The 26,219-nt window shown below is 40.2% G+C and overlaps 1 protein-coding gene across 1 annotated transcript in view; it reads left to right on the top strand.

Moving 5' to 3' along the window:
* xpr1a (xenotropic and polytropic retrovirus receptor 1a) overlaps positions 1 to 26,219 on the top strand; it is a 74,890-nt gene that overhangs the window by 41,099 nt on the left and 7,572 nt on the right. The window contains exons 4-12 of the mRNA XM_030434334.1: positions 10,552 to 10,653; positions 15,142 to 15,362; positions 15,489 to 15,638; positions 15,753 to 15,836; positions 16,761 to 16,842; positions 17,028 to 17,215; positions 17,568 to 17,747; positions 20,527 to 20,695; positions 21,482 to 21,682. Of these exons, the coding sequence (XP_030290194.1) occupies positions 10,552 to 10,653; positions 15,142 to 15,362; positions 15,489 to 15,638; positions 15,753 to 15,836; positions 16,761 to 16,842; positions 17,028 to 17,215; positions 17,568 to 17,747; positions 20,527 to 20,695; positions 21,482 to 21,682 (1,377 nt within the window). The remainder of the gene's footprint in view (positions 1 to 10,551; positions 10,654 to 15,141; positions 15,363 to 15,488; positions 15,639 to 15,752; positions 15,837 to 16,760; positions 16,843 to 17,027; positions 17,216 to 17,567; positions 17,748 to 20,526; positions 20,696 to 21,481; positions 21,683 to 26,219) is intronic.

The raw sequence follows: 26,219 nt of genomic DNA on the forward strand, positions 1-26,219 counted from the left end.
CAAATATAATGGAAGTCAATTAATTTGTTAGTTTTAATTATGGATTTTCAAGCATCACGATGTATCACGTTATAATCGCATCACTGCCTTCTAAATTGGAATCAAAGTGTGTCATGAGGTGCCTAGACATCCCCACGCCTGGTTTACATTATGGCTTTGCTCACATTCGTTTATTTTTCTAAATCATATTGACTGGCATCAGATGTTTCAGAGGAGATCACAATCAAGTGGAAACTTCTTCTAATCCATGAGCAAATAGATGTAAGACACTAGAGGTTTAAGCTAACCAGTAAGATACTGGCTGCCTAATAATGGAGGAAATCTAAATGCATGCATATGCACACACAAAGAGACACGTACATTTTGTGGTTATATTGTGGTGGAAACTACCAGAATGGCCTGCTGAGCCTGATGAGAGCGTGTTAGTGATCCTCTGTCAAGCTGTTGTCTCTGTATGACATTTTTACTTAAACTGTTTTTCAGTGCGTTTCAGTGAAGGCCTGATGTTGCAGTGAGTGTTTAAGTCACATTTATAAAACTTTGATAGAAGTCAGTGTCTAGTATTAACTCTACCATGGTTGGATATCCTTTATTCAATCGTAATACCTGTCAAAATAGTTTCAGTGTTTCTTTGTTTTTTGTTGTACTGTATCATGCAACCCTACGCCACATGACATCAAACACTACAGTCATGCAAATAAATATAAATTTGACTTCAGAAATCAGAAATGATCAGCTATTGATGTATTGATTGTAATTTGCTTTTTTTAAAACAATAGAAGAAATAATAGTTCCCACAAATCAGTGTTCTGATTGAAGGATAATGCAAATAAACCACATTTTAGTTAAAATACATAACTGTATCCTGGAGCGTCTCAGAAGTCGTCTCTCACTCGCCTTACAGGCTCCACAAGAACCTCCATGAAATCAGAGCTCATCTCTTAAGATTAGATTTGCTACAATTAATGTTTTATAAGGGATCTATGCTGTGCGTGAGTTTGCATACTGAGACATTGATACGCATCCACGTCCTTTATTGGACTGCCGTCTCAGGAATAACGTCTGCATTATCCGAGCCATGGCTGTCTGTGTATAGAAATGTGATATTGGCAATAAATATCACATTAGGATGCTACTATTGAGTAATGCGAAATATAACACATGCTAATCAAAACAAATTTTATCCAGTCGAGACAGTGTGCTTCATTTTAGTTCATAATATCCCCATAGTGGATTTCACTGACAGACAAATATGTTTTTTATTCTGGATCTCAAAGGGCTTAAGATGTCTGACAGAGTTTGAGAGACGTGATTGAAGCTAAAAAAGTCCAGGCAAACATTTCACCTGATGAGATGAATCAGACAGCTTTTAATTCACACTGTTATCAGTTTGCCTTTTCCCTCGGTCTCTATCTACCTATAGAGAGTTGCGGGGAGTTGGTGAGACTCTCAGAGAAACTATCCTGATCTTCAAGGCCCTGCGTGGTGCTGGGAGGAGAGAGATATCTGACTGGGCCAAACTTTCCCTCGCTCTGACTGTCAGAGATAACACTTCACAGCAGCAGCTTAGTGAAATAAGAAGAGGCTGGAAAGAAGGGAGGGAGAAGTACTGCCCTGTGAAGAATAAAGAACAGAAGTAATTAACTTTCCCATCAGCCCCCTTGGTCAATAATACCGCTTTCTGTTGACTTCCTGTTTGTCCAGTTGGAAGAATTTGTGTCCTACTTCTTTCTGTCCAATTCCACCTCATTTAACTCTAACTTCCCTCATCTCCTTTATTCCCATTTAAACTCCTCTGTGCTATCGACCATACCCATTTAGCCTTCCACTGAACTCAAAATTGAGTCACCACAATGCCTTTTCTGCTTTTGCTGTGGTGTGCTGCACCAGATGTGTCTGTCTATGTTCTGCTGTCAACTGGATTGTGTGCATTTGGGCTTAAAAGGAACATGGAAACTGTCAGGGCTTAATACAAACATGCTGAGAAAAGGCAAAGGTAACTGGCAGGGCAGATTTTGCACATACAGAGTCCTTTCATATATATTTATAAGCAGTTTAGTAGGCATGCACACATCCACAAACACACTCTCTGTTTTTCTCTTCTGTTTCAATAGGAAAAACCATAATGGAAAAACAATGATCCTGGGTAACAACAAACATGACCCACTTCATGTAGTTCTCAGAAACTTTGCCTATTAGTGTTCCTTCCATTAGCCTGCTGTCGAACATCTATTTCTTGTTCATGGACTCACTTAGGTAATTGCTACACAGGGAAACCATTTCTGTATCATTTCATACCCCCTTAGTAACTTTCCTTTACTTAAAGACACATCCACACACACAAATCAACACACACACAGTCAGAAAAGTTGAGATCCATACACTCCTGCCATACACAAATACAAGTATGATGGACATTATATATAATCCTGAAATGACTCTCAAATATATTGAAGCTCTGCCTACTGCTTTGTAATGATGTAATCATGTAATGATTCTTTCATGATTACAATAGAAAAATAAGTAATAACTTTGCTGTAATAAAAGAATGTGTAATGTTTAGCCGTGATTGAAATGGATGTATTAAAATTTAGAAGCTTAATGAAGGAAATGTTAAATCAGAAGAGAAGCTGTGCTGAGCTGAGGCCAAGAGGAAGTGTTGCAAGACTGTTCAGTTGACAAGAGGAAGTGTCACAACTCAGTCACTGTCACAGGACTGTCAGTCATTGTCACAAAATTGCTCGCCATCATCTCGGGATTATTAGCCATTGAACAGAGAGACAGCTGAAAAAATGTCCTAATAAGTTCCGAAGCAAATTAGTATATAAACCAAGAAGCACGGACTAAAGAGCGTTCTTCCACTCGATCAGCCTTGGATCAACACATGAGACGGAGTATGTGAGCAGCCTAAACATCACAGAAATTACTTCAAGAATTTTTTAGCAGCAGTCCACTGGGGAATAACTAACTAAATCCATTAGATGTGGAAAAGGTCATTTAGTTAGTTATGATGCTATTAACATTGATTTATCATTTATTTGGCTTAGGTTTTGCCCAAAACCATGTCACTGTTCTCTTGAAGTGTCCGCGTAAGTCAACATGCAGAATACTAGAACCCTGAAACTCAAGCAACTAAATGGAATCCAGCTATTATCAGTTTTGTTAGATATACCTTTGTTTGCCTCCTGGGAAATTTCAAAATGTCTTTTTTGAAAAAGATCTTTTGTAACCCATTTATATTGTGATTTCAGTACCTTGGACAGATCCACAGTATTGAAATCAACACACCAGCATTTTGCATGACTGTATTTTTAATGCAATTCAAATTCCATAAAAAAAATATAACAAAGCTCTCTCAGTAGTATACTCCTTCCAGCTTAACCCAATCTATGAAGTATCGTTGGATTTCTGCTTTCTCTATGTCATGTTATCGATTTATCAAGCTAGTCCAATCACCTCTTGCTGTATAGTGCTTGCCCTGTATTTACTGTGTTCTATGGTCACTTCAAATAATGTTGGCATCTTCTCACCAGTGAATTGAATCTTATTGTTATGTGGCCATTAATGCACGTTTGTTTACATTCAGAAATTGTCATTTTGTTGGAGTAATGCAGTCTATCAGTGGAAAGTACTGTACATTAGTCCAATCTAATAAAGTAGCATTAGAGCTGGAATCTCCACACAGAAGATTTTACAGATGTTTAACAATTAAACCTAAAGAGGGGGAATATATTTAAACACTGTTTCTAGAGTGTTTCTCCCCTTTCTCTCTGTGTCTTTCTTTTTTCTTTCTCCTCTAATGTGACTCTTCCATACCAATCTCCAGTGTGTTGGGGTGTTTTCTGTCTGGTCCCCAGGATCATCTCACACCCCATCTGGCCTTTTGCTTTTACTGTCTTCCCCTCATGAAGCACTTGGCTGCTGGTAATATACCATCATATGTGCCTCACACTCTCTTTCTTCTTGTCTCTTATACACACACATACAGTACACACAAGACAGATATATTAACACTTCTCAGAATGTGTGGAATATGTGATTCTCTCCATCGTATCATTTGCACTACTCTTTGCCGGTGCAGTATATTTTTTGAAGCTGCTTAGCTTGCAGTCTGGCAGTATAAATAGTACACAATGGATTGGGAGCTACAGTAGTTCCTCATCCTGCCTCCGGTCCTCCCTGGCTGGCAGTCTAGCCAAGTGAGTGTGCATTCTTAATGTTCCCCTGGCCTCGATGAGAGAGATGATTGGTAGAATTAATTGTGGCTGGAGGGCCGAATGGGAATAAGAAGAAGAAGAGAAAAAAAAAAGGCGAGATGGAGGAATTGAGGATGGGGGGGTAGCTGGCTGATTTTAGTGTTGTGTTTCCTTCCTTAAAATCTGGCATACAAGGATGTTAAGGTGTTGTTTTTTATGCACTCACTGTTTTTGTCTCTCTAGATTAATATTAGCCCACAGTGAACTATTTTCTTTTATAGCTCAGTTTATCCTTCTCTTTATTTTGATTTACACCTGTGTGCTTGGTGGGACGAGATAAGCGCAGCTAATAGAACAACAATCATAATGTAATGGCCTTCTCAGCTCCCCTGATAGTAATGCTACCAGAACATGTTTATATCCCGCAGTGAGGTGTCATTAAATGAGATAAATGGACCTTAACAATAGGGACGTGCACTTTGTGTGTGTCTCTGAATGTGTGAGCTTGTTGTTGAGGATTGTGAAGAGATAGATGCGGTGTCCTCTCCCCTCTCTCAGGGCTGTGGTCTAATGACAGATGATATCTGAGCTCCTAACACAAAGGAAAGCATTGCTTTTCTCCCAACTTAACAGCAGTAGTAATCAGCAGGACACCGGTGACAGAGCAGAGGAATAACAGAATAAAAGTTAATTCTAACAACCAATAGAAAATCTTTCCCCTCTTTTACCCCAACTGCATTAAACCAAAAGGAGTCCTTAGCTGTGAAGGATGTGATACAGAGTTACATGTGTGTGTTTATGTCAGCTCCCTCTCACTGTCAGCATATCGGACGGTCTCCATGAAGGATTGATGTGCTGGTTTTATGGGGTCTTGTCATAGAATGCCTGTATTGGAATATAAGAAGTTGGGGGTGGGGTTTGTATGAAGGGTTTGGGGCGGGGGTTAGAGTAGTAAGGTTCTGGGGAAGCTGTCTCATCATTTATTCATACAATCTACAGAAGAAGGGGTTAGCGAAGAGAGGGGGGCTGCCTTCTACAAGCTGCCATGGGAATACTGTAGGTCAAGAGTTGTTTTTCTAGCTACCAGCACAATTCTTTGTCTGAAAAAGTGGAGCCAATGAATAAACACAGTACTCTGATGTGGATCTACTCTCCTCATAGCATGTTGTACCCAAGTATGTCTCATTATCTTGAATACAAAACCCCTTGGTACCCTTCATACGTGACTTTTGAGGCACATGCATCTTCGACTTGGTGGCAGTCCAGAGATTTAGTTGTTGGTGCTAGAACAAAGAAATAATGCTCAGGTTTTATGTCTGAGCTCATTAATGTTTAAGCTGACACAAGATTAATCATCAATTATGTATTAACCAAACAATTACATGTTTAAAACATGTTTGAATTTATTTCTATTTTAAACAAATTGTTAGACAAAACATATCAACATAAGGACATGACTTTGGCTTCTGGAATTTGCAATAGATTTTTATATTATGCTGATAACTGGATCACTATTGATAATCTACTAATTATTCACTTCATTTGTAATTTATTGTATTAATTGTCCACATTAAGGACAAGGCCCGCATAGTCAGCTCAAGTATTGTGGTATTTCGTGTGATAAACGATCAAGAACCCAGAAGTTGGACATTTATAATGATAATAACAAAATAGACAAAATCAGCAAATCTTTGCTTGATGAATGATTGATCAAATTATTGATTTATCTGGTAGTTTGGGGGTGAGAAAACAAAATGTAGGCCTTGCCACTCTTGGCACTTGATGTTTAGGGCCTGTAATTTACAGTCTTTAAATGTTCCTAAATCTAATCAAACAACATTGATTTTTCTGTAGCTTTAGATAAATTAGGTCCTACATCTACACAGTAGTTATGTCGCCTTGAGCAAAGCCTGTCAGCTGCTGTTAATTCTCTGCTCTCCACGGTGACCTTTATGAAATCATAGTTACTGAATATCTTTACAAATACTGTGTAAAACTGTTCATCAAGTCCTCTGAAGAAAATGTTTATTGTGTTCATATCATCACACACACACACACACACACACACACACACACACACACACACACACACACACACACACACACACACACACACAGAGGCCTATATCACCATGCAGCCCTAAAGGGACAGAACCATTATCCCCTTCTGAACAGCTCCATCATCATCTCTTTAACTTGGCCTGCCTCACTCACATACACACACACACACACACACACACACACACACACACACACACACACCAAATACCAGGACATCTGGCTCTTCAGGAGGCAGAAATGCCCACTATGTGTCCTGGTGCCTGTATGTTAGTGTAGAGGCAGTGATCCCTCTGAAGAAATGAGTTGCAAAGCCCAGAGAGCATGACCATCATGAAAGGCTAATTTATTCAGTAATTAACAGCTTTGTTGCTTTGTAAAACAAGCTCAATGTCAAGGTCCTAGGATGGTGTATTTTCTGTGTGTAGTTAGTCAGTAGTTTGATTATTTTATTTTTCACTTTTGCATTCGAACTTATTAGTCGAATTCAGAATATAAAAGATTTTCTATCCTGTCACTCTAAAGCTCTCATCCCCATGGAGTCCAAACTTTTATATACCTTGAAATCTCTTTGGCGAACTCTGTTGGACTCCAGAAAACCATCCATTATCATCCAACCAGAGTTGTGATAATGAGAGCTCATACTGTGTAGCTGAAAGAGAAGATGTCAGATTAACATGAACATAGACACCGCAGATGAAATTAAAGACACAGTAAATTAATTCAAAATGTTTTTGTTATTAGGTTTCATTGCATTTTCACAGCAGTACAGTTCATCTGAGGAGGCAGGTAAAGAGTTGAGACAATGTAATTATGAGATGTTAATTATGCTAATGCTGGTTGAAGTAAAAGTGTGTGGCAGGTTGAGGAGATGGAGGATATAATTGTTTCAGCAGCTAGGGAAAGTGCTGTTTAGATTTCAATAAAACACAGTTGTGAGGATATACACACACACTCCTCCACCGATGTGTTGAGTAGTGCATACGGGCAGCTCAAAACAAAGAAGCGGGGGTGCAAGGTAATTTCATAACCCCTTCTATACCTGCAGCGCCTCACATCTACACTTTCATCCACTAGCACACTCACTGTTAGTCAGTATCCATTTGAGAAAAATATGAACACATTTATTTGGATAAATGTTATGAATGTTTTGCCTAATTGGGCATATTTATTTTAAAGTTAATGTTATGGATGTATGGAAAACATCCAATAGATGTTAAATGACCCGCAGTTCAGTTTTCCTTCTGTTACTCTGTCTTTATCCTTCAGTGCTTTTTTATACAAAGTGTTCATTAGCTGTGTAACCTTTTCCTAGAATTACAGTGCAGCTCTGTTTCCTGCTTGCCTGCAGGTCTAACCAAAGGAGCAACATTACTCATTCTGTCTTGGCAAACTGACTTGCTAGGTTCTCTGTCATTCAGCTAACATCAGCCAGTCGATCCGTCAGCAATTCAAGCATGCATCCCTGTATCCAGACAGTCATCCATCCGTCTATATGTAGCAGCCAGCCAGTCCACCTTTTTTGCTGCATGGTTGCAGGTCTGAAAGTGTTGTGGGTGCAGCTGAACTGTGCAATTGTGCGGAAGTGTGAGGCAGATTGGAGACCATCTGCTTCCTTTTCTGTCTCTCGTTCCTTCTCTCTGTATTGGCGAGCCATATTTCTTGAACTTCATCTACTTCTCCTTTGTTCTCATCCTATTCTTTTCTTACTTTATTTAGTTGGTTTGTCAGGAGCCCTGACAAGCAAGTGACCTATTCAACCAGTTACAGCAGTATCTATATAGTAGCATAATCATCTATTTGTCATTTTCCTCCCCATCTTCTTCTTGTCATTTTTTACTGAATCTGTATCGCCATTAATGTGATACAGGAGCTCCTTATTCTCTGTCTCTTGGTCTCTATAAAAGTCACTGCTGATGCTAAGTGGAGCTTTGTTCTTGTTTTCAAACCATCACTGTAATGTAGCCACATTTTTCAACTTTTGTCATGACTGTAATGATCTTGTTTTGGATGTTTAATGAGCGCTACTTCTATATTAACATAGAGTTAGTCTCATATCTTTTATCAGAAGTTTTCCTCTTACATGCTTCTCAGCATTTGTCCTTCTACAGTAGACTTTAGGCTATACATTCTATTCATCTGCAAAGTGTGGTTTAATTAACTTATAATTGATTAACTTAAAAGCTTGGGAGGCAGTTTCTCATTTATTTTCCTTGTAAAGCTGTTGGACTTTAAAGCTGCTGTTCAACATTTCTCCACCTTTTTCATCACTAGCTTATACAACCCTGCTGCAGATGTGGGGATATAAGTGAGCGGTGATATTGACAGGCTGCTGCCTGGGGCATTGCTTTGTTATTACTTTGTTGAATAGAAAGCCTCTCCATCTACCAGCAGCAGCAGAGGCTCACTTTATATAATGGCAAATGTTTACGATGTGTGATCACTATTGGCTCTGACATTATACTTTATTCAGCAAAATCCACATCTCTCTTTATTTTGCTCAGAATAAACATTTCACATTAAGATACTGGTAACACAGCAGGTTATGAGAAGGTTAACTGTTCCTGGAAAGAATATATGAGGCACACTGTAAAGGATTATTGTTTGCTATTTTAAAAATATATTTGCTCTTGTATTAAACTGTCACATTGTTTTATTGTTGCTTTGATGTAATGTAAGTTTAAGTTCTGCAAGGGCCACTGACATGAATTGGACTTCTGAGTATATGTGTTAGCATGACAGAGACATTCACCATGTGTATAGAGTGTGGGCTCGGCCTGTAATTGGCCAATGGCCACATTTTAAACTCTGTCAGGTGTCAGGTAGCCTGCTGTGAATGAGGCAGAGGATTGTTGGAGACAGAGCATCGATGCTGATTGAATTGGCTGCCCCTGAAAAAGACATGCAGGGTTTAGTCAGCTTAGAGAGAGAAGGAAGGAAGCTGCTGATCTAATTCTAACACTGAATGGATGAGTGTTTGACTCTGTGCAGACAAACCTACAGGAACACACCTATAATAGGAAATTCTTGGAAGATTGGCTGAGTTGGTTAGGACATCCTGTGACATGAAGACGTTGATATGATCAAAATAAGCAACTGTGCACCATCCTTGTCCACTCTAGTAATCATTTGCACTCTGTTAACTTAGAGTAGTACAGTAGTAGTATTTTTAAAACACCCATACAAAATTGTAAAAAAAAAAAAAAAAAAAGCTGCAGCTGTTTTATGTTGCTGAAAGTATTAATCATTCAGCTATTTAGCTTTGTGACTACTACAGATTCTCACCCTCTCTTTTTTTAGTTGTTGTCTCACCTATTGTTTTTTAACATGGTGATCAGAAAATGTAATAGTGGAAAATATTTTAACATTTTTATGAGATAAGGATTAAGATGTTCCTTTATTGAGCCCCCTTGGGAGTAAATTTGCAGGTAACACGGCAGTACAGAGGGAAATAAGTAGCAGCACAAGCGTAAGTCTCCAAAAAATAGAGACAATAATAGAGAGATATTGGATATATGTATCCCTCTATGAGTTGGTTCTTATTTATATACAAAATAAAAGCTTAATCAACAACTTGTGTATTTTAATTAATTTTTTTTTATTAAGTTAGAGCTGACTTGAGAACCAACAATCACAGGCACGGAGTGTTGCCAGGATTGTGTTCAGTGAAGTGTTCCCAGTGTTTGAGATCAACCTGCCCGGCAGCTGAAGGGCAATAACTGACGAACGTAGATATTATTAATTTGAATTGTACTTGAAGGCACACAGGGGAAGAGGAATGGAACCAGTGGTTTTAAGAGGAGACAGGACAAGCTAAAATAACTTAAGTGGGAATGTAAGTTTAAGAGCCACAATATTGTTAGGGCATAACTCCATGTACTTACGGTTTCACATTCAGTTGCTCACCAGAGATCATCTCAGTTTTATGTACTTGCTTATGTATTAAAACCAAACCAACATTGAACTCTCAAGACTGAATTATTTGTTTTTAAGTGTAATGTGGTGAGAAGTCTGAACTTATCTGGCCCTGGTGAATATTTTGTTTTCCACATACGCATAGAGAGATATGCCAGGTACATGTAGGTGGTTTTGGTGTCAATAACCAAATAACTTTTTCTTTACGTATACTGCTGTATTTCACCCTTCTTGTTTCATTTAATTATTTATCAGATCTGAGGAACCATAATCAAAAATCCTCCTTGGGTCAGGATTATAAAAGTGCAACAGTATATTTACATACTTGAGTCCTTGGACAAACAACTAATAACCTTCCTTCTTCTTCTTGTTCTCACTCTAGTCACAGATGAAGACACCGTGAAGAGATACTATGCTAAGTTTGAGGAAAGGTTTTTCCAGACCTGCGAGAAGGAACTCCTGAAAATCAACACATTCTATTCAGGTATTTATTCAACTTCACTTACATTTCAGGTAACAATTGCTGATGCTGAGTATATAAGTCAAGTGAGGAAAGCAGTTTCAGATCAATTATGTGATTACTGTGCTGCGAGTCAGAGGAACTATTGAATTGACTTTGATGATACAAAGCAATATCACTATAATTTAATCTGTACATTTCTTTATGATTGATTCAACTGTGCAATAATGCTTCCTCCCTGATCTCAGATTAACTTAAGTTATTATTGCCTCAGCAATTTTACATATGGTATGCAATGATATCTTGTATAAACTATGACATAATGACTGTTATGGGTATCAACTATCATCTTCTGTCATAATTTTAGATATTAGTTTGTTTACTCTGTGCTAAGCTGCTGCCTATTCCAGTGCCAAATGATATGGCATCTAGTCGTGGTCATTTGATTGAAGTAGCCAGTGGTCGTCATGTTTAGGCGAGCAAGCCTCTCTGTGTGTATTTCAGGGAGTGAGAGTATGTGTGTGCCATGTAACATGAGAAGGAAGCCATAATATATTCTGGTATTCGGGTACCACAAGGTTGCCTTCTGGTTTTGAGCTCAGGGGTAAGTGTGAGGTATCTGAAGACAGGCAGTGCTTCCTCTAGAGGCTGTTTGTGCAACTACAGGTCAGCTGAGGGCCAAGGTTGACTGGCAAGATTGTTCCAGCTCATGGTGATGGAACACAAAAAGCAGAAGGATGGCTCGAGAAGCAAACAAACATGATATAAATCATGGCAGAGCTTGTTAGCAGGAAGCAGATTTACTGAGGTATAGAAGAAACTTAAAAGCTCTTGAATTTGTTTTTACTCTAACAACAGTGTATGTATTGAGCACTGACATATGTAAGACGCTTACTGTTAGCTGATGCAGAGGCCATGTCTCGTTAACTCATCTTTTGTTGTCCTAGTCCATAATCTGCTGCAGATAATATGAACACAGTTTCTTTGCTAATGACAAAACAGTATGTAGGTAACAAAGTCCCCCTATTTAGCATTATTTAGCAGTATATAAACATTTCATGAATGGGTTTTAATAAAATGTAAAATGTAGTTGTAAGGGTTTTATTATTGTTCAAACTAAGACCTAGTTTACATTATTACAAAAGTGTTGAGTTATTATTCGCTATCTCTTTATACCCCTGCTTTGCCTTATGGTTGCCAACAGGAGTTGTAGTAGTTGTTGACAAATACAACATTTAGATCATATCTACCTACGGCTTTATTATGCCAGTGCAGTGCCTGTTAAAAAAAAATGCTGTTTGGCACAGATTATCTGGTATTGTGATGGGTTTACACATCCACCCTTAAGCCTCCTGAACTGTCACAGACACATTGAGGCCACCATGAAAATATCAAATATATTTTAATACTCAACAATGCACTGCCTTGGGTTCTCAGCAACAGCCCTGCCAAGGGAGAATGAGGTTGGGTCAGTGGTTCTCAAAATATGGGAATAAAAATCACACAGACAAGCAGAGATTCCTTGTTTTATAGCTAGAGTTGGATAACTCAGTTGCCTAGCTTTGAACGTAAACACAATGCACATGTTTACATCTACGTTTCACCATCCAATTGGTTGAGTAGTAAAAAAAATACACGTACAGAATTGTTTCAGGCAATTGTCATGTTGAAAATTGGATTTTAGATTTCCAATTATTGACTTTTCTGCATCAATTCATAATTTTTCAAGAGAGCGGTGAAGCTTTTAATTATTTTTGTTGTCTCATATATATGTTATTGTCCTTGTATAATATGAATAAAAACAGAACACTTAATTGTCATTTCTGATGTTCTTCCTCCTACATGTGACATGTTTAAGTCTGTTAAGAGAAGAGTTGCATCACATCAGTATTGCAGTTAGTGAGTCACTGCCTCCTCGGCAGACCTGAGGTCTGAGGTTAGTTAAATGTTGTGTATGAAAACATCAACATTTTCCTCCTGCTCTCGGGCGTCTTGTTTATCCTCCACACAGGAGGGTGAAGGAAGAAATTGCAGAGTTGTGTCCGACAGGCAGCTTTATCTGATGCCAGTTACTGTGTTTTAGTGTGTGTGTATGGGAGTAGTAGTCTGAAAAAGTGCTCAGGTTGCGAGAGAGCGCTGGATAGATTGAGATAAATTGTGTGCTGACTTTACGTAATACACCTGCCTCCACAGAGCTCTTTCCCTCTGTATCTCCCTCTGAAAGGGGTCCTTGACCTCTCAAAGCCATTCTGCTGCACTGCGCTGAAACCCAGCTTGTTGGACTCACTTTTATCCTTATGGGTTAAAGATGTTTTTGCAGACTGCCGCTGTAGTTGAAAATTCTTTCACCCTGTTTGTTCCTCAAAGCTGAGGAAGAATAACGGGCACTTTAAACTTCTCTTTCAAACCCACACAAGTGGAAACCTAAAACTCCAACACCTGTCTGTTTAAGGTTCATTAGCTCCACTCAGATGAACTGTTCAGACACGTCCTCTGTTGTGAAGTGCCACTGCAGTTCCCGACCTCAGATTTAATCTAAACCTACTTGTGAAAAGCGGTCGGGGTCTTGACTTTCTCACGTCTCCTGTTGTCATGTGTTCACCCAAGCATTGTTTTGACAGACTGTATGAGTCAAGAGGAAAGATTTAGATGTCGAAGACAAGCAATGTGATTGAGGTAGTGTGATATCTGGAGAATGTGTGTTTGTGTGTGTGTCTGTAGGCAGCAAAGCGTGAAAGTCACCGGTGAGCCCGCCACATCAACACTGCTGCTTTTCTTAGTTTAGGACAGAGAAGCAGCTGCTGGAGCCTTGGTATGCTTAAACACAAATCAAATTTGTTTTGTTATCAGATGCTGTCACATACAACACTGTTCTTATTGTGACTCCAGGTCTGTTAATTTAATGTTTTTTGCACCAGCTGGAAGCGCTTGAAAGTCACAGCAGGAGTAGAAATGACTTGCAAATTTCTCAAATTATGAATTAAAAAACTGGTGTTATGTTAAAGTTTGTTCCAAACATGTCCATCAACACATCATTGTAGAAGGTCCCTTGTTATGCTAAGTTCTTAGATTCTTACTTTTATTATGGCGTGTAACAGAAAAGGTTTACATGCTTTAATGTTCAAAAAACACATAATTTTTCTCATACGGTCTATTTTTGCAGCCCCTCTGTTTATGCTCAGTCTGAATGTTCAGTTATAGTGCCTGTCTCTTTAAGAACCCCCTCCTGAAAAGCCCAGCCTGCTCTGATTGGTCAGCTGTCACAGGCCTGAGCAAGAGCGCGGGACTGTGTAGTTTATAATCCTTACAGCTCAGTTGAAGACAGGTTAGACCGGGTGCATTTCTTCATAGATTTAGTGTGTTGATACCTTCACATCATTTGTATAGCATCTACTCTGCCTTATAATCAAGGAAGACAGGAAATCTCAATTTCTATAAGATAATTAATATAAAAATGACATATTGCATTTCATTAGAAACTTCAACTCATCTTAAATCTGTGTGTTTGTTGGCTTTGTTGCTGTCCATAATCCCAATCCATCCATCCCAATGAAATCAGCAACTCGGACTGCCTCTAATTCTGTCTCCAGACTTTTTATAAGAATAGAAGGAAAGGAGATAAGGGAAAGAAGACTCGGGCTTCATTGTTTAGTGGCTGAACCTGGTACGGCTTCTGATTAGTTAAATTTACAAAAGCAATGGGTGCTTATCTTTTTCTTTTTTTTTTAAGTAGATAGTAGAAGTGCAAAAGGAGTTAATGTAATGCAGGTTACTGCCCTGTGTGATTTCTGCCCCTCCTCTCCCTCTCCGAGTATATTAACCTATCTCTGACCCAGATAATGGTTCCTCCCTCTGCTGCATTTACATGTCAGCTCAGCCTAATAGTCTCCATGCTTCTGCTTTCTGCGTCAGACAGCAGGAGAGCAAAAGAGACAGGATGTATAGAAGGTTTTTCTGTAGTTGTCACCTTCTCTTTGTCCTCTACCAACCAGCTAGTTGACTTCTCTTACCAGTAGTGTCAGGCAAAATGGAATTTGATTAATCAAATCTGTTCATACTAGAACAGGACTAAACATGAAGTTATTGAGTCAGACTATATAAAATATAACTAGGTAACAATAGTGAGTCCAGTGGTTAACAAGCATCAGGGTTCTCCCCAGACGGTGGAACAGCGGCGCTGCACCGCTATACTCCGCGCGTGACGGTGACGAGCGTTCGTCCGTCCGCCGGTTGACGGCTAGGAGCTCCCGGCTGACGGCGATGAGCGTCTGTCCGTCCCCCGGCTGACGGAGTTGATGACCGTCTGTCCGTCCGTCCATGTCTCCCCCCCCCCCGGGACTGACGTTGACGAGCGTTGGCACCCCCCCCGACAGACGGTGCGCCGCTACACTAAAAATTTCTGGGAAGAACCCTGAGCATGGATGTGGTGTTGTAGAAGCAATAATAAGTCGGACAAAAACCACAAAAACCAAAAGTCTCTTTTGAATTATTTTCTTGTCCTCCCACTTGTAGAAAAGCTCGCAGAAGCCCAGAGACGTTTTGCCACGCTGCAGAATGAGTTGCAGTCTTCACTGGATGCTCAGCGCGAGAGCAACGCTCCGCCTGGCCTGCGGAGACGCAAGACCATGTTCCACCTGTCGCAGGAAGAGCGCTGCAAACACCACAACATCAAGGACCTGAAGCTAGCCTTCAGTGAGTTCTACCTCAGCCTCATCCTGCTCCAGAACTACCAGGTATCAGCACACTTACACATTCTCAGACACACATGCAGTCATGGTAGAAAAGCTGCTTCATGTTTCTAAATTCTGTGTCTGATATGTATATGTTAAAACAGTTGTTTTCCTTGCCATTGTCCACAGAATCTGAACTTCACTGGTTTCCGTAAAATCCTGAAGAAACATGACAAGATCCTGGATACTTCTCGCGGAGCTGACTGGCGTGTGGCTCACGTGGAGGTTGCACCTTTCTACACCTGCAAGAAGATCACACAGCTCATCTCTGAGACAGAGGTGCCCACTCACATGTACACGAACACACACACTCACTCTGCCACAAAGAGGAAGGTGGACAACAATACACACATGCCTATTATCAGTGATGTTTATGCATGTGTGTTCTTATAGACCCTCGTCACCAATGAGTTGGAGGGAGGAGATCGTCAGAGGGCCATGAAGAGGTTGAGAGTTCCTCCACTGGGAGCAGCTCAGGTCAGAAGTACAGCCGGCTTCTCTGAACATCGCTTTTTGACATGAAACTAGTTTGTGCCCCTTAAACCTTATTTTCCTCTTAAGTAAATAAAGCATTCTTATCTTGCAAGCAGCAATTACTGGCCTACAAATGCAGAAGAAAGATCATTTTATGATATCAACCAGTTTACTCTTAAGTTTTTGTCATTTCGTGTAATTTCTTTAGTAGGCTGGGAGTCTACACAATAACATCATTAAAAAAAATAAAAAATAAAGCAAAAGTGATGATGAATAAATGATAATAAATGTGTACAACTATGATATTAAATCTCCCCCAAAGATTACTTACACATTATTTGATTACCTGGATACAAATTTGGTTTCTATTCCTGACAATATCCCAGAAATTGTTTATCTTACTGTAATGTTGGCCTAATTGTTGTTGGTGAACAAAGGTTAAAAACAAAAGGTGAGAGGTTTGTTGTGAGAGGAGTAGAGAGAGGGAGGAATATAGGACAAGACGAAAAGAGAGAAACCATAAGAGGCTCCAGTATTGATTTTATAAGTGCCTCTCCACTGTTGAACAGACAGGATATCTTTCAGAAACAAGCTGGGATAGTGGCACTTTACCCCCTCCTCCTTTCTTTTATATCTACTATTATTAATGCATTAATTACTGTCATGCCTGACTCGAATTGTGCTGCGTGACTATTGATCTATCTGTTTCCCCTTCAAGCATGCGTATAATGAATATATTCAAGCGGATAAAAGGAGTCAGAGAAAATAATCAGGAAGTTGTAGCTACATTAAGTTTTGCCTCACTTGACTTACCATTGCATATAAAGAATATCTGAACTTGTTAATATGCAGTGGTTACACATGTCTTAGTAATAGATTCTATAAAGACGATTCATTTTTTGTTTGTATTCCTCCCCTCTGGTTCAGCCCGCTTTGGCCTGGACAACCTTTCGTGTCGGCCTTTACTGCGGCTTCTTTATCATTCTGGCCATCTCCTTCATTCTCACTGGTAAGTCACGTGAGCGTCCAGATTCATAAATTTTTCATATCCTGTTCAGCATGTTGCACAATTTGTAATGTGTCACTGTAAGATAACCAGCAGTTCTAATAGGGAGCATGATTGCCAGATGTTTATTGTTTTCTTCCCTCAGTCTTTTCTTTACAAAGCAGAATATCCACTGTGGTTCTTATCAGGTGCTGTGTTCATCCGCTTCGAGAACGTGTGGCCCCTGGTGCGGATCTATCGAGGTGGTTTCCTGTTGATCCAGTTCATCTTCCTGTTGGGCATTAACACATACGGATGGAGACAAGCCGGAGTCAACCACGTCCTCATCTTCGAGATCAATCCCCGAAACAACCTCTCGCACCAACACCTGTTTGAGGTCAGAGTAAAAACTATTATTTCTGTTAGTAAATGAGAGCCTTGAGTCTTCTGAAAACAAACTCCTCTGCAATTGATTGATTGCTCGATTGATTTGAGTGATCATGCATTTTTAAAATATGCATTAAGATTGAATGGGGATGTTTAGTCATTAGGGTAATCCAGATTCAAGAAATACATTACCATGTAAAACAAGAGGATTCTATTCAACAGAACACACACCTAATATCCACAGGGTTTTATTTATACAAAACACAACATAATTTGCACTGAATTATTCAAATTTCCTTGTAAATTGTGGTTATATGTCAAGTACTCTTGTAATGTCAGTCTCTTCTGTTTCTCCTCTGCAGATTGCTGGTTTCCTGGGTGTGTTGTGGTGTCTTAGTATTCTCTCCTGTCTCTACTCGGAGTACACCTACCTCCCAATGCAGATCAACCCGCTCATCCTCTACGGCTTCATGGTGCTCTTCCTCCTCAACCCCTTCAAGACCTGCTACTACAAATCACGTTTCTGGCTCCTGAAGCTGCTGGTCAGTTCGCTTATTATTTATTTGAGCATTTCCCTTACACCTCCTACTTTTGAAAGAATTCCAGTGATGCCATTTGAGCTTTGCTGCAACTAATCATACTTACTGAGAACTGCTGAAAATATGTCCAACAGTGGAACTTGATAAATGAGCTCAACAGTCAAGGTTCATTCATACACAAAGACAAATGTGACAGCGGTGAGCCAGCAGTATTAATGCGTTAGAGGACTGCCGTAATGAAATGAATCAAATGCGAACAAAGTGAGATGATATGAGATACCTGCTCAGTAAGGGTAGGCGATCTAAAGATTCATGATTGATCTCAAAGGTATCCGCAGTTTATATTTCAGGAAAATTTTAGTGATTGCAGTATTGAATGTCATCTTACTGTACTTCTGTTTCTAAACTTGACACATTCTTATTGATGAGATCCTATCCACGCTACGTGAACAAACCAATAGAGTGATATATCCAACTAGATTGCTATGCTGATTGGACAAATAACTTCACATGGTACCTTTGGTGACATATTGTAAATAACATGGCAGATGAGGATCTCGTGCCATAAAAAGAACAATCTTTAATGCAATACAGTTTTTTAATGATGCCAAAGAAAAAAGATTATAAATTAGTGTGTATCGAGATTGTGATTAAAATGATTGTGATAATTTAATTGCTGAAGATAGAAAATGTCATGAATATGACATAAACAACTGGAGTAAAAGAGCCTTGAGTAATAATAAATGTGTTATTTGTTTTAAGGAGAAAAATGGTTATTTAAATTAATTTCACATTCATTTAAATAATAATAGTAATTTATTATTAGACAAGACCAGTTAAGACTGGCAAAATTAGTCTAAACTAAACTCATATTTCTCAACTTTAAATGTTGAAAATCTTAACAGAAAGCGTATAAATACATACACATGATGACTAGTGTAGTGTCGACAAAGTCATAGTTGTTTAAGTTTAAGTGAGGGAAGATTTGTTTTGACTCAGTTGTTCTTAATATGTAGGACATTATTGGAATAATACCAATAAGACCAAAAAAACACATTTGTGTTTGTCTTTTTTTTTTTTACAGCTTTGTGTTTTGTTACAATATTGTGCTGCTGACACAATTAAGATATGACCCAGATGCATTTGTGTGTGTGTGTGTGTGTGTGTGTGTGTGTGTGTGTGTGTGTGTGTGCGTGTGTGTGTGTGTGTGTGTGTTTGTGTGTGTGTCTACGCACTCATGCATCACTATCTGGCATCATGAATGCATGTACAATTCAGATATCTATCTCAAGTCTCATGTTTACAAAACCCTCCTATGTTACTCTGTTCTTTGTCTAAGCTGAGCTACAGGCCTGCAGGAGAGAGGGTGGGGTGTGTGTGCATACGTGTAGAGGGGGTGTAGCGAGACAGAGGGCAGAGGGTTGAGGGATAATAGAATGCAGCCTCGTCCCAGGGGAGGTGGAGGTTGTGACTGCGCAATCATTACAGGCGTAGATCTATCAGTATGCTGATGCCCTGAGCTCCGATGTCCCTCCTCCTTTTCCTCGTCCTCCTCCTCCTTCCTTGCCTGCCTCTCCCCGAGCAGCAGCAGCAGAAGACCCCCTCCTCATATCCTTGTCCTTTCCTTCACAGCTCCCCACAGTCCTCAGCAACACTCCCTCAGCCCTCCTCCGCTGCCTCAGTCTTTGATTGGTCCTGAGCGCTCATAATCTATACAGGATTAGAGCTGAAATGAGCTGTTTTACATGATTGTCGTACATGTATCCTGGAGGAATAAGCAATAAGTGATTAAGGATGTTTGAAGAGAAATGGTAATTTATTGGAACAAACAATCTCCTGTGCTATGAAATGTACCCAAACCTTTTTCCTCTATCTTGTGTTAACTGTCTTCTGACAGTTAACACAAGATAGAGGAAAAATATGTCATTATAGAACAAACTACAGAGGTGGCAGCTGGATTACCGGTGTTTGTTCAAGAAATGAAAAACTCACCTCATCTCTGCAGCAGGCTTAGCCTTGAGACATCAACACAGCGGATGTGAATGAGATAGCCACTAGATCAATACAAAGTTTGATTGGCAGGTTAAGAGAAATGTATAATGAGCTGATATGTGTAAAAAAGAAAAGATCAATATTGTTTGACATTTGCAGTAGAGGGGGAGAGTGTATTTGGTGTTTGCGTCCGATAGCGTTCATAGAGGGAGGCATGCAGTCGCTCTTGAATGTCAGATGTGGCCTGAGGGGGGTAAATGGAAAGAGTCGAGTGAGAGAGTCGGCAGTGTCATTTTACAAAGCATGGTCAATAACTGTGCTCCTGCCAAAAGTCATACCCCAAATAACATGCCCATAGAAGCCGAAGCACACCACAAAACACTGCCAGGTTGTTTCATGCGTTTGTGCTGTACACCAGTAACACACACGAACGAATACATGCCTACAGACACAAAGCGTGACTCATTAGGATTTCCTGTGGCGTACTGATAAGGTAGTCTGGAGCCTCGATCCCCTTTGTGTGTTACAGATCATTAAAAGAGGTTGTTCCCTGCTTTGCACGTCTCTACTGAAGTGCTGCGACAATTGCGCGCTAATTAATTGACGACTAATTCACTCCCAGTGTTGAAAGCACATACACACAATCAGAATTCACTGTAACATCTGAGGTCAATATTGTAAAAGTGAGGGTCAATCAAGGTGTTTTCAGAATATAAATTGGGAATGTGTGTATTTTCTTCAGTTCTTTTATACACGTTTTAACCTTGTTTCCACTCTTGTCTGTTTCTAGTTTCGCGTATTCACTGCACCATTTCACCGGGTGGAGTTTGCAGATTTCTGGCTTGCTGATCAGCTCAACTCTCTGGTGGTTGTTCTGATGGACTTGGAGTATCTCATCTGCTTCTATGTCTTTGAGCTGCAGTGGAGCAACAGCAAGGGTCTGCTGCCCAAGTTTAAAGGTGACAGTTAAGTCATGTTGACAGTGGCTTAATCTTAAGCTGTATGTCCTCTGCACTTCTGTCTGTGTGCAAATGAAAAACTACACTTTTGAACCCAGGGAGGGCAAGGTTAATGCTCTTTTGCAGAAGAGAATTACCTGAAAATACTTAAACATTGTTGTAAAAATGTTGTAAATGTAATGTGTGTTTGTTTCTTGGCTGGGAATTTCTCATTTCTATATTTCTATCTGTTTCTGCTTCATCAACTGTTCACAGAGTATCATACCTGTTCTTAAGGGAAGAAATTTTGGACATTTTAAGCAAAAATATGCTAACTGGAATAGATCTACATAGATGGGGCATATTGAAAGTCAGCAACACTTTGACACTAAAAATATTGGATTGGACTAAACATTACAGATTGATGTAATATTTGTTGGTAATCAAACGGTTTATTATTCCCTTGCTGCCTCAAATCATAATATGAAGATAGAGACCAAAATCTTTTGGTTGTAAATGTGAAGGACTAAGTTGACTGTGTGCCAGACAGTTGAGACGCTCTTTAAGGACACGTGATGTGAATGAGCTTGTAATTGCTGTCCGTCCACTCCAGCAACAGTGACACTCCGGCCTCCACGCAGCCAATTAACACAGAGCTAATGGAACGGAAATGTTTGGCCACACAGAGGTCACCGTGTGACTCTCATAATGATGAGCTTCTCTGTGCAAAGGGGATGAGGAGGAGAAAAAGAGAACGAGAGATTACAACCTAATCGTGACTTTTTTTTTTTTATAATTCTATTTTAGATCCTGACGACTACGTATGCCACAGCTACTCGTACGGTCTGCGCGCCATCATCCAGTGTCTGCCTGCCTGGTTCCGCTTCATCCAGTGCCTGAGGCGTTACCGTGACACCAAGAGGGCCTTCCCTCACCTGGTGAATGCTGGGAAATATTCCACCACCTTCTTTGTCGTCACCTTCGCTGCGCTCTATGCCACACACAGAGGTAAGACAAATATATGTGCACTCAAATATCTGTTTTATGGTGTCATCTACCTCATGTTTTAGGTTTGATCTGAGCATGTGAAAGTGCATCGTCTGTCAACTGCAATGCTGTAAAATCCAGCTCAGAGGAGACAGAAGTCAGTCTGTGTAAAGCTAAAAGTCTACAAACCAAAGCCACTATGTTTGTGTGTTGCTGTTACATCAGAATGACAACAACACACATGCTTTTGAGCCTTTGTGTTGAGTTGTGTTTGCTCAGAAAGCAGAGATGACCTTGAGTGCAAACGATAGACGTTGGCCTTGGTTTTCTTGTTGGTGCCTAGAGCTTTATAATGGAAATGGAAAAGGTTTGTCAAACACAGACATGGATAAACAAGGTTCTGCTCTCACAATATGGCCTTCAATCTGACAGAAGAGACGGAGCAGAGAAAAGGAAAAACAGAAAAATACAGAGGAAGAAAGAAAATTGAGACCTTCCAGATTTGAAGGAGAAAAACAGAGAAAAAGAGAGAGCGGTTTACATTAAAAGTCAAGTCACTCTCACCTGACAGCTTACAATTAGCCTGCAATTATTCTGATTCAAAAGCCCTATCACAAAGGAGTTCATGTTCAAAGACACAGCACCCAGGCAATAAAGCATGCTCCCTTCATGTTTCAGTTGTCCGTCACACATATTTGTGTCCATGGGGCTCGTTTTAAAGCAGCTCATATATTTAAACTCTTCTCTGATGCCAGTTTATTTATTTATTTTAGCAAAATGCCATCTGTGAAACCTCATCTTCAACCTTTTAAAGCGCTAAATGTTATTTTCCAGCTTGACTTTATTCTTTTCAGATATGAATTTTAATCAATATGCTTGCTTCCTAATCTGACCGCCACTGATCTTATATTGAATGAGGCAGGAAAAGACAGACAGACAGACCTTTTTTCTTCCACAGCTTGGTAGGAAAGGCGTCCATTAAACCATATCCTCCTTCCTCCTCTGATCTGAAGCCTGTAGACTAATGGCCTCTCTTCATGCGTTATTCTGTATGAAGCTGTCTTTCATCCAGCATGATAATGGAGGCCGAGACCAGTTGCTGGTTAAGGGGAGGAGCAGGCTGAGAGGACCGACAACTGCACACATACACACATGGATAGTGAATGGCTGGTTGAGGAAATAAGAGATATTTGATGTATCCTCTGCACAAATTATGGTTCTGGTAAATTCTAAAGCCTTTAGTGAACAAATACAGTCTCCAATGACAGAACATCCTGCATCCAAATATAGAAAAAATGGTGAAACAGCCTCTGAAGCAATCAAAGTAGAAAGACCCTGCGTGAAATAAGCTGTCTTAGTGTTGGCAGGACAGATGATGCCTGCATTACCCAGCAGCCGCCTGAAAAGACAGCAGGTCGGTGGCGTGTTCACACCACTAGGTCCAGCTGTAAAAGGTGGCTGGCGTGTCAGTCAGTATCTGGCAGAGCTCCCAGCGTCTGTGTGTGGATGTGTCACCTTCATTGCTAACCTGCTCACAGCCCTGATGATTTCTGGGTGACCTCACTCATTCCTGGAACTGCACCCATTTAGCTCCGGGAAAGAGAAATACTAAAACCATAAATGCACCAAATAAATCACAGCCTTCTCTGAGGATGACTGAGTGGTATTCAGTGTCCAGGTCCTCCATTGGTATGAATGATGAAAGTCTATTATTTCATATATAAATAATATGTTTTCATCCATTCAATTGTTTGTTGGTTGGTTGGTTTGTCAGCATCATTAAATTTCCAAATTTCCATGAAACATGGATGGAGGATGAGTCTCGGCCCAGATACGTAGATCACATTAACTTTTGGTGCAGATACAGATAAAGGGATGGACCCAAGATTTTAAGGGGAAAGATTTTAGAAAGATACACATGGATCTTGATGAAAAAAAGCAGGCGTATTAAGGTGGCTGGTATAAGAACATGATGAGTATTTCCGTTTTCTGCTATTTTAACTTCCGCTACACTCCATTTGCTCCACAACTATCTTTAAAATATTTATTTCATTGGCAGTCATATTACAAACACAGATGTTTGGAAAAATGTTAAATATGAGATCTGACAATCAGCTGGACCCACAGTATACAGTATATACAAACAGTACATGTATGAATATTTTTTACATAAGAGACTTTTACTCAAGCACTATTTATGTAGTACACCTTGACTTTTACCAAGGTAATGTGTTGACATGATATCTTTACTTAAACTCAACCTCCATAACGTCTTTGGCGAAGGTTGACTTTAATTTGCAAATCTACGTACATTGGTAATATTATTATTATATGTACAGACTCGCCTCTGGTGTACATGTTGCAAACTTTAAAGCAGTTTTTAAGAAGGGCAATGTTGTGGGTCTTCAGGGTTGAATCATGTTTGATGTGGTGCTGCAAACGGAGCAACCTTCTGCCCTGAGAGAATTGTTCAGCTCAGCAGTGTAAAGAACTGATTCGACACTGTCACGAAACTGTAATCTCAGCCCATGCTCACAGGCCTGTAACCAGAGAGATGATGGAGGATTTCCTGGTTTAGGGCAGAATTCCCAAAAACTCTGTAAGATACAGTGTAATGCCCGACAATCAAGCAGATTGCTTTACTCAGGATCAATACAGGCTCAGCTTTATGAGACTTATTGCTGTTTTAGATTCAGCCCCTAATGCTAATTTAAACCCGAGGGATTTATCAGAGGCAGGAGAACAGGATGCTTCATGGTGCATGGACAGGAAAAGTGCAAGCATTCAATATAAAGAGAAAGTTGCTTGGAGGGGGAATAAACCAAAACGCACTGAGTAACTTACAAAGTGAGGGATCATAAATGAGAAAAAAATGATGTGTTTTTCTAGTCAAAGCACACATCCTCCGTCTGTGACTTCAACATCAAAAACTCCTAAAACCAGCTAGAATAACCATGACCAAAGAGGAACTTTAGTCCCGCTGCTCTCTGTGAGAGGTGGAAATATATCAAGCTGCAGCAAAGGATCAGAACATTTAGAGCTGATAGAGGACAAGGGGGAGGTAAAAATGAAAGCTGAGATGGAGAGAGGAAAGAAGAAAGCAAGAGAGCCCCAGAGTGTGAAAAAGATGGTGACTCTAATAGATATCAAATGCAACTATAGGAAATGGGAGAGGAGAGGAGAGGAGAGGAGAGGAGAGGAGAAAGAGGTAATTACCAGCTTGCGACTGAACACATGTCTGCTGGACTCTTCTAGAATAGCGATGAGGCCAGGCAGAGCTGACAGCTTTTATGACTTCATTTCATGTACTGACCTCTCGTTCATTATAAAGAGAGGAATCAATGCGCACACACACACACACACACACCCTCAATCAAACACACGTTAACCAATAAAGATGAAAAACAAATGTCTCTCTCTCTGTTTGCTTGAACTCTAATTCACCCCTGCTCATCCTCCTGCTAAAGCTCATATATCTACATCTGGAATTAACTATCCTTTGAAAGTCCGTCATCTGTTTTGTGTGAACAATGGTCCTGATACGAGAAAAGTATTCTGCACAAACTTGTTGTAAATCACCTGCTTCAGTGTTGGAATTAAAGTATGTAGCTGCATGAGGTCTGTTGATAAGTGATCTCAAAGTGCAGGATTTTATCTTGATGAGGGATTGGGGGTTGCCCTGGCAACAGATGAGAAATCACAGTTAACAGCAGGGACTGATTGTTCTTGTCGTGAACTTGTTTCCATCATTGGGACGTGAGCCTGTTGCATAAATTGAGCCTGCTGAATTGCTTTTGCCTGTGGAAAGCAATAGCAACTGTGTGTGTGTGTGTGTGCGTGTGTGTGTGTGTGCGTGCGTGTGTGTGTCAGGCTACGAGCAATTCAGCATGTGTGACAGCAGCCAGTGACCACCGTTAGTCCCAACTGAGAATCCGATCAATGACCATCTCGCCATGCTTTAACCTTTTAATGCTCCAGTGGCTAACCAGCCTGGTGTGAAAAAAAGGACTTGGCCCTAACAGAAAGTGAAGGGTTAAATACTTCCACACTTTACAAGCTGAGGAAATCACATCAGTGGATATTCTCTGGTGAAAAGAGTCTATTGTCCAGGACTACGTTTAATCTACGGCTGGGAAATCTCTGTGTGGCCGCAGGGACTACTTCCATCCCATTGCTCAGCTGGAGAAGCAAACAGCACAATGGACACAGCCGTTAACAGAGCAGCACAGCAGTAATTCTCTAGTAGAAATGTCCCCAGCTCTGCTCCCCGGCGTCTTGTTGGCTGGTAGCGGGGAGAAGGAGTGACTATGACAAATGGGTGCGAGGCCAGTCCCTGTCTGGTGGCTGCTGTCTGTGTCTGTGTCTGTGTGAGTCAGTGTGATAGGCCACAGGGTGCTGGTTTATATATCGACGCCCACTGAGGAACATGCAAATCACATCCAGAGTGATCCTGCAGAGACACACAGACGCTGCTGAGCACGGCACGGACGTCACTCAGGACATTAAACTAATATAAACAAACGTCCAGCTCATTAACGCTCATCAACTATGGACAGTT

Source organism: Sparus aurata, chromosome 11, assembly GCF_900880675.1.
Source record: "Sparus aurata chromosome 11, fSpaAur1.1, whole genome shotgun sequence".
In the NCBI taxonomy this organism is placed as follows: domain Eukaryota; kingdom Metazoa; phylum Chordata; class Actinopteri; order Spariformes; family Sparidae; genus Sparus; species Sparus aurata.